We start from the raw sequence: 12,907 nt of genomic DNA on the forward strand, positions 1-12,907 counted from the left end.
ATCCTCTACAGCTCCTTTTCTTTGGCCAAAAGGCAGAATTCGAGGGCACAAGGAAACTGGTGGGACAAGAAGGCTGCCTCCTCGGGCCCTGGAGCTCCCTCCCTCCACGCCCCACTCCTGCTTAGATTCTAATTGCCCCTGTTCCAATGGGCCAGCAGCACCTTCACCCATTTCCTCTTCCATTCACTCCAGCGGGAGAAGGAAGAGGGAAAACAAAACTCTAAAAATAACTGTCAGCATCTTTAAAAAAGAAAAGCTTAGCTGCCCCCTTTCCCCATCTACTCCCGCCCTTCTCTTCTCCCTCCCCCCGCCCCCCCCTCCACGGGGCACATGTCTGCTTCTTACAACACCGAGGCACATGGTTCCAGTTAGGCACCGAACCCCATCAGGACAGAGAGGAAATCCACATCTGTGGGACGCTCCGCACAGAACCACCTCCAGCGAGGGAGGCCGGGGGACTGCAGCACCGAGATGAAGGGCTAGACCCAGGGAACTCGGCTCATGCGGTGAGAGGCAGCGCGGGAGGCGGCGAGGGCGCGGGGAGGCCGGGGAGGGGGTGGGCCCCGCCGCGCCCCCGCAGCGCCCGCCGCCCGCCCCCACGCGCGCTGTCGATATTTGCCCGCCTTGCTGCAACTTGCTGCAGTGTTTGAAAGAGTAGTAGGAGCGCATGGAGGTGGGGCCGGGGAAAGACCAGGCGGAGCGGTTGGGGGGTGAGCGCAGAGGGGGTGGGGAGGCGGCGGCGGTGGGAAGGGGGGTGGCCCCGAGGGGATGGGATGGGATGGGGGAGAGCGGGATAGCCCGGCGCTTACACGTGTCACATGTGCTTTTTAAGACGGCCGGGAGTGCCTGCGAGCTGGATCTGGTGGAGGATGCTGCGGCAGGTGCTTCGCAGAGGGCTCCAGTCGTTCTGCCACAGGCTGGGCTTGTGCGTGAGCCGGCACCCGGTCTTTTTCCTCACCGTGCCCGCAGTCCTGACCATCACCTTCGGCCTCAGCGCGCTCAACCGCTTCCAGCCCGAGGGCGACCTGGAGCGCCTGGTCGCTCCCAGCCACAGCCTGGCCAAGATCGAGCGCAGCCTGGCCAGCAGCCTTTTCCCCCTGGACCAGTCCAAAAGCCAGCTCTATTCGGACTTACACACCCCTGGGAGGTATGGTAGGGTGATCCTCCTCTCCCCACCCGGGGACAATATTTTGCTTCAGGCTGAGGGGATCCTGCAGACCCACCGAGCCGTGCTGGAAATGAAGGTGAACCACAAGGGCTATAATTATACTTTTTCCCATCTGTGTGTGTTGAGAAATCAGGATAAGAAATGCGTGCTGGATGATATTATTTCAGTGCTAGAGGATCTCAGGCAGGCTGCCGTCTCCAATAAGACAACAGCCAGGGTGCAAGTGAGGTATCCCAACACTAAATTAAAGGTATGCTCCTCCTGCATGCTTCTGCCAATTAAAGAGGCAGCACTTCATTTCTTGCCCTAAACAAGCAAAGAAAATGCAGAGGTCTCATCCTTAAGACTCAGAAGCTGATGCTTCTTTCATTTCGGGGTGGTGGTGGGGGAGATGGGTAACTGAGAGAAGAAAACAGGCAATGAATGGTACAACTAGATACTAAGAAATTCAAAGCCAAATCAAACAAATGCCAAAAAAAAAAAAAAAAGAAAAAGAAAGAAAAAAAGTTTCTGAGACCCTGCAATTACATCTTTGTTCAGGGTTAATAAATCAGTGAATGGAAGGGGGAGGGGGAATCCTGATCAATTGGGGGATTTCTTTTCATTATGGGGCTCAATGTATTTCTTATTACTGATTACACATCCACCTGGTGCCATATCCACCTGACATCTTCAGCCTGGCTTGATTTTGACATGTATGGAGTTTGTATTTTGGTGCCCTGTGAGCATGTGTCTGAGAGCAGTGGGTAATGGATATAGTAAGGCTTCCAGGAATTGTGCTGTGTGTGTATGTGTGTGTGTGTTTGAATAGCAAAAGAAGCAGAAAAATTCAATATATATAAAATAGGGATGTACACCTAACTGATGACTTCATTTACCTAGTCCTGCTTTATTCCTTTCCCATAAAATAAATCCATACCAAAGCATGGTTATTATAACAGCCCTATAACAAATGGAAAGGAAAAATTCTATAATCAGCAAAAATTACAAAAAATCATTATTTCAGCATTAAATATACGGTGTTCTTTGTACTCTCAATTCAAATTTTATTGCTCACATGAGGTTTCTAAACTCATTCTACACTGTCAGGACTGAGTTGCTGCAGGCAATGAGGCATGCAGTCTCCAGGTGACTGAAGTTTCAGGGACAAATGTGACTTCTAGAGGAGTCACTGCACCATTCATGTGCTTGACCCTGTGCATACTCAGAAGATGCACAATCAAGAACTCCCAAGACAGGTGTTCCCCAAGAGGAAAGAATGTGCTTTCTGCTAATGTGTATGAGGATGTGTGCATGCTTCCATAGAGAAAATGGAATAGGAAGGCCCCCCAGCTTCAGTAAATGAATAGCCTACCATAGAAAATCATTAATATACTTATTAATTTGTTTAATATAGTTAGCTTGTGTGTATAGTTAAAAATAACTTTCTCAGGATTGTTGAGTGAAAAATATCCTCCTTTTCCTGAATAAAGGAGGGCTTAGTTAGGGATTCCTCAGGAAACCTCATAACTTGCCTCCTTTTAACATGGCATCTTGTTTGAATGGATCCAGAGGATAAGAAGGATCTCAGTTTTACAAAGCTGAGCAGTCCCTTGAGGTTTAGTGAAACTGGGCAGATGATTCATTTGCTTTAAATCTAAGTAGAGGGTTTGCCTACTTCATACTTCTTGATGGGAGCATGTTGGGTATGTGTGGTTGGGCAGCATGCTTTTCCTTTCCTGAATCCTTTGCCATAACCATTATTGCTTGCTAAAGAAAAGATGTGGTGGAGAGGTAATTTTCCCAGCCTATTTTAACTGAGTTCTTTCTTATGCCAGTCATCTGGAGTAAAGAAAAATTTGCAACTGTGTCATATTTAAATTTCAATTTGTCTTTCCTATTGAGTCAATTTTGTAGTTTATTAATATGTAGTATTAGTAGGGTCTCAATCACCTCTATTAAGCAGTGAGAAAAGGTGAAAACAGGTGAAAAGACTCTGACCAATCAGCAACTATGGATATTTTGTTTATCTGGCAATATCATTTTGACATTTACAATACAAAACCCTTGGGGGTAGTTATTTTACTTATCTAGTGATCATTGGTTGTGCTCATATGGTTTATTATGTGCTCTTCAAGGCACATGAGACAAACTTAGGGCAAGAAAAGCAAACTTCTTACCTTTGGGGGTTTAAAAGTAGTAGATGCCAGCATCCTCACCAAGAGTTACCTGTTAGTGGGGACTCTACAATCATTGGGTACACCACTGAGCTGACATGATACTAGACCCATAATATGTGTTCCATGTAAACTTTTTCACTGATTGTTTGCTTAATATACATATGGATAGTAGTCAGTGGATAATCATAAAGAAATGGAATAATTGATTACAAAGGCTAATGTAGTAATAGTGTAATTATTTTATTAACCATAAAATGAACAGAAGAATTACAGAAGGACTAAAAGTCCTTATTATGTTGTATTCTAATATCAGTGTTTCCTCAAAGGTGTTGGTTTGACTCTGTATGCATGTCATCAGTGGGAGTCCTTAAGCTGTATTTGGGTCAATGAGCCCTTTGAGATCTTCTGAGAGCAATGGGCTCTCTCAAGACCAGACAATCTCACACATGCTCATGCAGTATATAAAAAAATTCATAAGTATCATGAGTGACTAGAATTCTGCCAAAGGCACTTCAAGGGCTCCCAGGATCAGAACTCACTAGCACAGAGTGAAATGAGAGGCCTTTTGGTTTTATAAGTGTTATTTGGAAATGATTTAATTCATGTGTGGCAGTGGTTGTCAAAGTGTGTCTCTGTGATGCTGATGCATACTAAAGTCGAATAACTACACCTATAGGGGATGCAAGATAATATTTTATATGTACATTTTCTAGCTCTCTAATTCATTTACTTTCTCTACCATCCATGGGTTACTGCTCTTCCCTACTCTGTTTAATATGGAAAATTTTAGTGCTGAAAAATTCTGTTGGTGGGCAAGGATCAGGAGTTGAGGGAAATTGTAGAATAAATATCGGTGTCCTGAATAATGTAAGAACTGAAAATCATTTGATATGATAGAAGCAGTAGGTCAGTGCTGGAAGATAGTCTGAAGATGTGTAAGCACTGATTGACAGAAAGAAGTAGTCAGAAATCTGAGTTATGACAATCAGTTCATCTTCTAAGTACTGTTAAGACATACACTTAGTCCTGAGCAGAGAAAGGTTTAGAACTTCTGATAAACATGATTATATTGACAAGGTGATCCAGCCAAGCAGGGACACAGAAAGTTGTCTTCTATGGAAATCAAATAGTGACTTAGATTGGAAAAAAAAAAAAAACAGTTGGCATAGAATGCCATAGAAGAAACGAAGCACACTCAAGTTTTCCAAAGCTATATAAAAAGTATGCCAAAATATGAAATCAGTTCACCTAATAATAGTATTCTACAAACTGCTCTTCATTATAATCTTTATGTTAAATCTTTGATTAAGCCTAAGGGCCATGTCTTATATTGCTTTTGTACCATCACTTCTCCCAATCCAACCTCTTGCATGTCTATGTAGATAGTGTCCATGACAAACACTCATTACCTAGTTTATTGGTTAATTTGTGCCTATATTCTGCAATATCACAAAACTATGACTGCTTTTGAACCTCTGTGACATGCTTTTATTTTAAAGATTTCTGTATACTGATTTTATAACCTCAATAACACACACACACACACACACACACACACACACACACACACACTAATGCAATATGGCCAGGTTAAATTTTTAAGTAAAACGCTTAATATAGTGTTGAAACTAGCTTCTAATATTTAAAGGGGGATAGGATATTCATGTGGAACAGGTCCTCAAGATTGGTAAACAAGGACTGTTCTAGCACCAAGAAATGTTTTATCATTCAAACAACTCAGGTGACTATGGGTAATATTACCCTGATTTTTAGGAAGGCATCATAACCTTACTTGTCAACCTAGTTAGTTCCATGAATGTAGCATTCTCATTTGTCCCCAGTTCTTTATATTGAAAGGCATAAGTAAAAATGAAACAGACAAATGTCGTCCTTGGAAATGGGTTTTTAGCTAGTCTAGATTCTAACCTCCTGGCAGACAGAGAAAAAAGAATGCAGCAGATTTGAGTTCCCTGAAGTCACACTTCCTATTAAATTCCACCAGTAGACACATTCCACTAGTAGATACACCTCTGAACAGATGTTTAAGGGAAGTCACTGTGTACATCAGTGTACCATGTCTGAGAATAGGAACAAAAATGGAGTCCCCGCTTCTTAATAGAAGATGTTGTTTCTTTGGGTAAATTTTGGGTGCATCCCTCAGTGTTTGGAAGATATTGCAGTGAACTGTTTGTTTCTAATTTCAATAGAAAGGCAATTGGCCAACATGAAAAAATCAGGACCTGCATTATTTTTAAAGACTTCTAAGGAAAGCTACTTTATAATTTTTTTTTCCTTAATTCATTCTAAAACCCTATGAGATATAGATATTAGGACCTTTTCTGATATTTCAATTTAAGCTTATCTTTCTGATTCTACCTCTTCATAGGGGAAAACATGTAACCTTATTAAATATTCAATTTGTATTCTAAGTGGTGTTTTATATATGGTATTTCATCTAATACTTAGAATTGTGAGTCAAGGGGAATATTTGAATTCTTGTTTTATAGGTAAAGACCAAGAAGGTTAAATGATTAACATGAGGTCCCCATACCAGTACATATTGGAGGTGGGATTTAAATTCAGTTCTATCTGATACCAAGACTTATATTCTTAACAATACATTATTAGTTCCTGTCACTTCCTGCACTAATCTACGTAATTAAAACCCTTTGTACTAAGAAAGAAGTTGGGCCATACATGCAAAGCCATTTCAAATCCATGTTAAAAGACCACTATTGATCTTCCACCCACTTCCCTTGCTCACTCAGAGTGACAGGCTCCTAGGAAGATGTCATGGCATGAAGCATCTAGTTGGGACAAATTCCTACCATCTGATGAATGTGGGACCTGCCAAAAGAGTACAGCAAATACCTCATTGGCATATGATCTCACCTTTAATATAATTTCCCATTAACTCAGAACAAACTAGGGTAAGGCTTTAGGATCAGCTGAAAGTTTTAAAGTTGTGATGTGGCCCAAGGTTTTGAGCCAGAAACTTTTGTGCCAAATAAGCTTGGTCATTTCTGGCTTAAATTGGCTTCAAGGGGGTAATAAAAGATGGCATAGTGCAATGCACTTTAAATTGAGCAATATTCAGGAGCCTACTTCTTTAAAAACTGGTTTTGTGACATTAGACAGATCTTATCACCAATTGAAGTATCAGCTTCTTCATCTTTTAAAACAACAGAGCCAGCTTAGGAAACTGCAGGGATTCTTGCCGACAAGTAAACTTCTTATGTAACATTCCACCCTGTAGTAGATAGCTATGATCATAGTGGATTGAGCATATATTCTAGAATATTTCTCCTCTGGAGTAAAGTAGATATGCTTGATTAGATTTGAAGGATGCTGTTAAAAAAAACATTAGTCATAGTGTTCTAACTAAATTACGGCACATATATTTTCTGTCCACTGTACCAGGATTTGTTTGTTTATTGAACTTTCCTGAGCGCCAAAAGTGAGCTAAAACTTCCTTGGCATTGGGGCCTGTCTCCTGCTCCTTGGCTTTAGGAAAGACCTATTTTAACCCAAATTAGATAATTTCCATAGGTGGTAATGTGTTTTTCCATTTTGAGTATTCAAGGATTAAGTAAGGGTTTAAAAAAAAAAAACTCAAAGGAACAGAAATGATTTTCTGAATTCTTCTTCCCATTTCTTTACTTTCAGCTAGTCTAATCATGGTTTTCTCAGTGGTTCAGGACCACTAAGGGCTTGGCATGGAGATGGGAAGTAAAAGTCAAACACTTATGTGATAGAAATGTATGAATGGTCTAAGTTATCTCCCTACCCCCTAAAAATAACACTTCTTTTCCTATCCCTGATACTTTAACCAATAATTTATTGCAACAGTTTTCAATGTTTTTTACTTTAAAAATCAACATAATTGAAATCTTCTTTATGTAATTCTGTTCAAAATATATTGTGTTTAGAGAGTTTTTCATTTTAATCTATTGGCTTTTATACCACGATTGGACCACATTGCTTTTAATTCAGTTTTAGGGTTGATCAACATATACTTAGGTCTACTTCAGATATGTCCAGACATTTCTGTATATATTCAACTTAAATATCTTTAAAGAAAAAATATGAAAATCCCAAGCATCTAGATTGACCCAAGATAGCTCTAGATTGGAGAGCAGGCTAATTTCTCCCCTAACTTTGTCAAACAAATCACTCAGGCCCCTGCCCCAGGATGGAAACACAGGAATGACTCATTTCTCTGAATTGTTCTGCCAGTGGGCTTGGTTGATAAGGTTGCATTCATAAAGGCCCTGGCACACAGAAACAGTTAAGCAATGCTTATGGCCTAACTTAAAAGCAAGCCAAATTGTATTGTAATCCACAAAATTAATTTCATTGTTGTTTTCTAAGACCTTCCTCCTTAAAATATTGTGGATAAGCCAACAGCATCAGCATCACCGGGAAGCTTATTAGAAATTAAAACTTCCCAGGTATCACCTCAGACCTACTGACTGGAAATTACACTTTTTAAAACAGGTGATATATATATATATATATATATATATATATATATATATATATATATATTAGAATTTGAGAAGCTATGAGACCCAAGTTTGACCTCTGTACTACTAATTCATGACTTGAGTTTAAAGTCACATGTGTTGTTTCAGATCAAAAGTAGCATAAGGACATAAGGTAAAAGAGCCTCTCACCAATGAGGTACGTGATGGAAACATAAGGAAACATGTGCTGAATTATCAAGGGGCCATTCCAAATTGAAGAGCCCTCATCCCTATCATCTACAGTTGGGTCTGCTACCTACTTAAGTTTAAAGCTCACTATTGTCATTCAATATTTTCTGAAAATGTTGAAATTAAATCTAACCATCTCTTTAAGAAAAAAAATAGTTGCATTTTTCTCAAGCTCTTTTGCATTTGTTTCACAATAATAGCAACATTAAGCCCTAGTTAGCCTAATTATGTTAATATTATATGAGAGCACAAGGTATAGGAACCATACATAGGAGCAAGAATATTTGGGAGAAAATTAAACACAAAATTATAGTAGAGGGTACTTTCAAAGTGACGTTATAATCCCTGCTTTTTTCCAGACAAGATTATTATGGTAGAGTTGTTCATTGAAATCAAGGCTCATTCTCTATCATTCTGACAAATTCAGGATCCCTGAAAGGTTTCTGATGAGCAGCACTCAAAAATGAATGGACCCTGGTTAGGTACAGGATATGTATTGGAGCAGTCAGTGTTTCCTCTCTGGAGCTACCTTCCTAATGTGGAGAGGTCTTACCTTGGGTCTTCTAACTTGTCCCCTGCTGTCTCAACAATTACAGGCAGAGTGCAGTTGGTCCTAGATATCTGTCGGTTCTGCAATCATGGTTTCAAACAACTGGGAATGGAAAATATTAGAGAAAAAAATGCATCTGTGCTACATATTACAGACCTTTTTTTATTATTCCCTGAACAGAACAACAACTATTTACACGTCATTTACGTTTCATTGAATATTATAAGTACTTTAGAGATGATTTAAAGTATACTGGAAGATGTACATGCAAAGGCCATGCTATTTTATGTGAAGGACTTGAAAATTCCTGGAGTTTGATATTGGCAGATACCAAGGGAAGACTGTATAGGCTCTGGGTTCTACAAGGCCAGGAACAAGTTTAAAGGGTTCTCATTGCTTCAAGGGATTCTAAAACAATTCCTGGTGTTCATGGAAGATGCTGGTTTGACTGGATGTTTATGGTTCATCCTCAAAATTGCCTCCTTTCTAATGATCAGGTCTATTCATGAGTTGGAGAAAGACAGTATATAGTTCTGATTGTCAATGCAGGTCATTCTAATGAGGGTAAGATACACATCATATCATGTAAGTGGGACTCCAGACATTTACGTATGGATTCATATAGGTAGATACTAGGTCTGCTTTGTGTCAAGCACTCTGTTAACCACTACAGATTCAGTGAGAAATAAAACATATGTGGTTACTGTCCCCTGAGGGCTTGAGACTAATTTAAAAAAAGAGAAAAGTTACACATAAAATTCATAATCATAGATTACCATGAATGAAAAATACATGGTAGTATGAGGATAGGTGCTGAGTCTTGTAGTATTGAAAACTACTTTTCTGAGGAAATGACTGAGTGAGCTGTACTCTGAAGGTAAGAGGAAGTGAACCTAAAGGGTGGGTTAGATGGTGAGAACAAAAGTTTGGTGGGGAGATGTTGGAAAGGGAAGGTACTGAGGTATGAGATTGATCGAATTATTTTATGTGTATGTAGGAATATGGCATACTGAATCCCACTATTATGTATATTTATAGGGCACCAATTAAAAAAAAAGTTTGATGGGGAGAATGTGGTACCTTAGAAGTGCTGACATCAAGCCACTATTGATGCAAGTTAAAGATTGATGATGATGATGATGATGATGATGATGATAAAGGTGGTAAGGGTCATGTTAAGAATTTCACAGGAATCAGGAGTCAGTGTTTATGACATAATTTAAACCAGGGTTTATGGACCAAGATGGTCTAGGTTTACATCTTTACTCTTACTAACTGTATGAATTTTGGCATGTTATTTAACGTCTTTGTAACTGAGTTTCCTCATAAGAACTCATACTACTTAATTTTGAATGTATTAAATTAATTCATGAAACTTAAAGCAGTGCCTCTCAAATTCTTGTCCCACCTGGAGCTTCTGTTAAAAGTGCATATTCTGTTTCAGTAAGGAGTCTGAAGTAGGTTGCATTTCTAGCAAGCTCTTTATGGCACTTGTGTTTCTGTTCCAAGATCCACACCCCAAGTAGGAAGGGTATAAGACCCTCAGAACAGCACTTGGTTCATTGTACATTCTTAAGCACTTAGTGGTTAATGCTTGAACACTGACTTTCTACCTTTATGCAGAAGACTTATGGAATTGACTAATTGACATTTTTGTGACTTCATTATCAGGTGAAAATGCCTTTTTATGTTAGCCCTCAAAGCTGCAAAATCTGTCTACCTGGTAGAATAGTGCTCACTGTTTCCTGAGCCAGAGCAGTGTGATGGATCTGGATCCCTCTGCCTTTTGCACTGCAAAGCTGGAGCTTCCTGCAGGATCTTCATTCTGAATGTGACATCTCTTTGCTAATAACAGCTTTTGTGTTACTGTGACCAAAGGACCTGACAAGAAAAACTTAATGGACGAAAAGTTTATTTTGGCTCACAGTTTCAGAGGTTCAGTCCATGGTTGGCTGACTCCATAGCTCTTGGCCTGAGGTGAGGCAGAACCCTGTGGAGGAAGGGCATGATGACAGAGGAAAGCAGTTCAGGACATGGCAAGCAAGAATAGAAAGCGCCACTCATCAGTGACAAAATATAAAATATATACCCTTAAAGTATGCCCCTAGTAACCTACCTCTTCTAGCCACACCCTACTTGCTTACAGTTACCACCCAGTTAATCCATATATCAGTGGATTAATCCACTGTTAAGTTAAACCTCTCATAATCTAATAATTTCACCTTGAAAAATTTTTGCATCGTCTCACACATGAGCTTTTTGGGGACACTTCATATCTAAATGATAAAGTTTCTCAATTTTACTGGTTTACTTTCCTTTCCACTCTCATATGTATGATTTTTTCCCCGTAAAAGACTTTTGATGATGATTATGATTCCGACCATAATCACTGAGAATTTTCCTTGGCTAAGCCCCCAAATTCACTTGCAGTTTCAGAGCATGTACATTATATGCTGCAAAATAAAACAAAACAAACACCCATCCCGAACTTCCTGTTTTCTTATCTATAGTCATGCTGTTTTTTTTGCCTAGAATATCTTTCACACTGTCTAGATCACACGCATTTCTTAAAAGCTGAGACCCCAAAGTGACTTTTTCCATTGAGCTTCTTTAAGTGCTTCAGAAGTGGAAGTCACTCTCATGCACTCTAGGTAGTTCTCTTAATCTCGGGCTAAATGGTGTTATGGATTGGTATCAAGTCTCTGCTAAAATATAACTGAATGTGCCAAATGAACTAATAGGAAAGGTAGTCTTCTGTGCATAAGAAGGGGAGGATCTAACCAACCAGAGGAAGTCTGTGGAGGAAGACCTTGGAGAAAGTTGTGAAGGAAAAGGACAAAAACCCATTCCAGTCAGTCTAAAAGTCCTGTGTTTGTGTCTAAGCCCTCATGAGAGATGGCTATTGAAAGTCATTGAAAGCTATTTCTATGAGTGTTCCTAAGATACATGAGACACACACACAAGACAGCTTTGGATTCAAGAAACAAAGTGCCACCAGAAGAGGGAGGGAAACTTGCCCATCTGTATATAGCATCTACAGGGCTTCAGCTCAGGAGAGGCTGCAGAGAATGTAACATGATTTGGGCACCCTGTAGAGTTGTCAGATTTAGCAAATAAAAATAGACCAAGGACACCAAGTTACATTGGAATTTCAGATAAAGATATATTTTTTAGTGTAATGTAATAAATATTACAATCTTTCCTTATCTGAAATTCAGATTCAACTAGGTGTTCTATTTTGATCTGGCAATCTGAACTCTGTAGAAATTCACAGAATCACATCTATAGACTTTAGCACAGACTTCAGGGTATCATGGGATCACTAGTACTCATTCTAATTTATGGTAGTGGTCACCAGCCAGGAGACTAGAGAGGAAGAACAGGAAAAATCTATTTGTAGACAAGTAAAAATATTCATTCATTCTAAGAACTCTAAGAAATGCACAGGCAAAAGTTTGCAGGGGCCACAGTCTTAGTCAAGTGTGGAAGTGAGCAACTAAAAATTACTCTTTTTAATATGACCTCATTTGTATACTCTGGCTTTAAGGAACCCCAGTTACATTTATAGTTTTTAATAGTTCTAAGAGACTTAACTGGATAAGTTTTCCATTTGGCCTGAATGCTTTTGTTTTATATTTTAACAGATGAAACTATTTAAGAGCAAATTTTGATTAATGTAAATAGAAAATGGGTGCATCTGAGTGAGAATTTATTGGTTGGAAATACTAGCAAACCATAAAGCTGAACCCCTAGACAAGAGAATTTACCCATTTCATGTGTGTAACATTTCATTGAAAACAAAGATGATGCATGCTGTTAACATCTACTAAGTACATGTTTGCTTTAGAACTTGTCTTACTTTCCTTCGAGATTAAGAAGCTCTTAAGAATAGATATATCTTGTTTGCATTTGTACCTTTCTCCTCATAATTTAAAAACAGTATTTTACATGTAAGAAAGCCCTCAGTAATATAAATATATATATATATATATATATATATATATATATATATATTAGGAAGGGGATTCTCATTGAGTGTTGATTTGGGTTACCTAGATCTGTTTGAATATCTCTGACAATACTTTATCACTAAGAATAGAAAACAATATTATGTTTACCATCCTCGCGGTCCATAGGCAACTCTCACATAGTACCCATTTTTTCATGGGAAAAGCCTAGCTTGCCATTTCCCTCTTCCCAGGAGTTGGCTCTTCCTGTCCAATTCCATGTTGGAGATAATCTCCGTAGGATGGAGGCCTGAGTAGGTGAGTCAGAACATGCATAACAGGGCATGAGGACAGGAGCAGTAGGGCAC

At 39.3% G+C, this 12,907-nt stretch overlaps 1 protein-coding gene across 2 annotated transcripts in view; it reads left to right on the forward strand.

The window, feature by feature from the left end:
- The first annotated feature begins 818 nt into the window (after positions 1 to 818).
- Ptchd4 (patched domain containing 4) overlaps positions 819 to 12,907 on the forward strand; it is a 175,256-nt gene continuing 163,167 nt past the window's right edge. Inside the window, exon 1 of one of the 2 annotated variants that reach the window (XM_026394487.2) lies at positions 819 to 1,418. In XM_026394487.2, coding sequence (XP_026250272.2) covers positions 819 to 1,418 — 600 coding nt within the window. The remainder of the gene's footprint in view (positions 1,419 to 12,907) is intronic. The other variant, XM_026394488.2, reaches the window with a different exon arrangement.

Source organism: Urocitellus parryii, chromosome 8 (genome assembly GCF_045843805.1).
Source record: "Urocitellus parryii isolate mUroPar1 chromosome 8, mUroPar1.hap1, whole genome shotgun sequence".
NCBI lineage: Eukaryota > Metazoa > Chordata > Mammalia > Rodentia > Sciuridae > Urocitellus > Urocitellus parryii.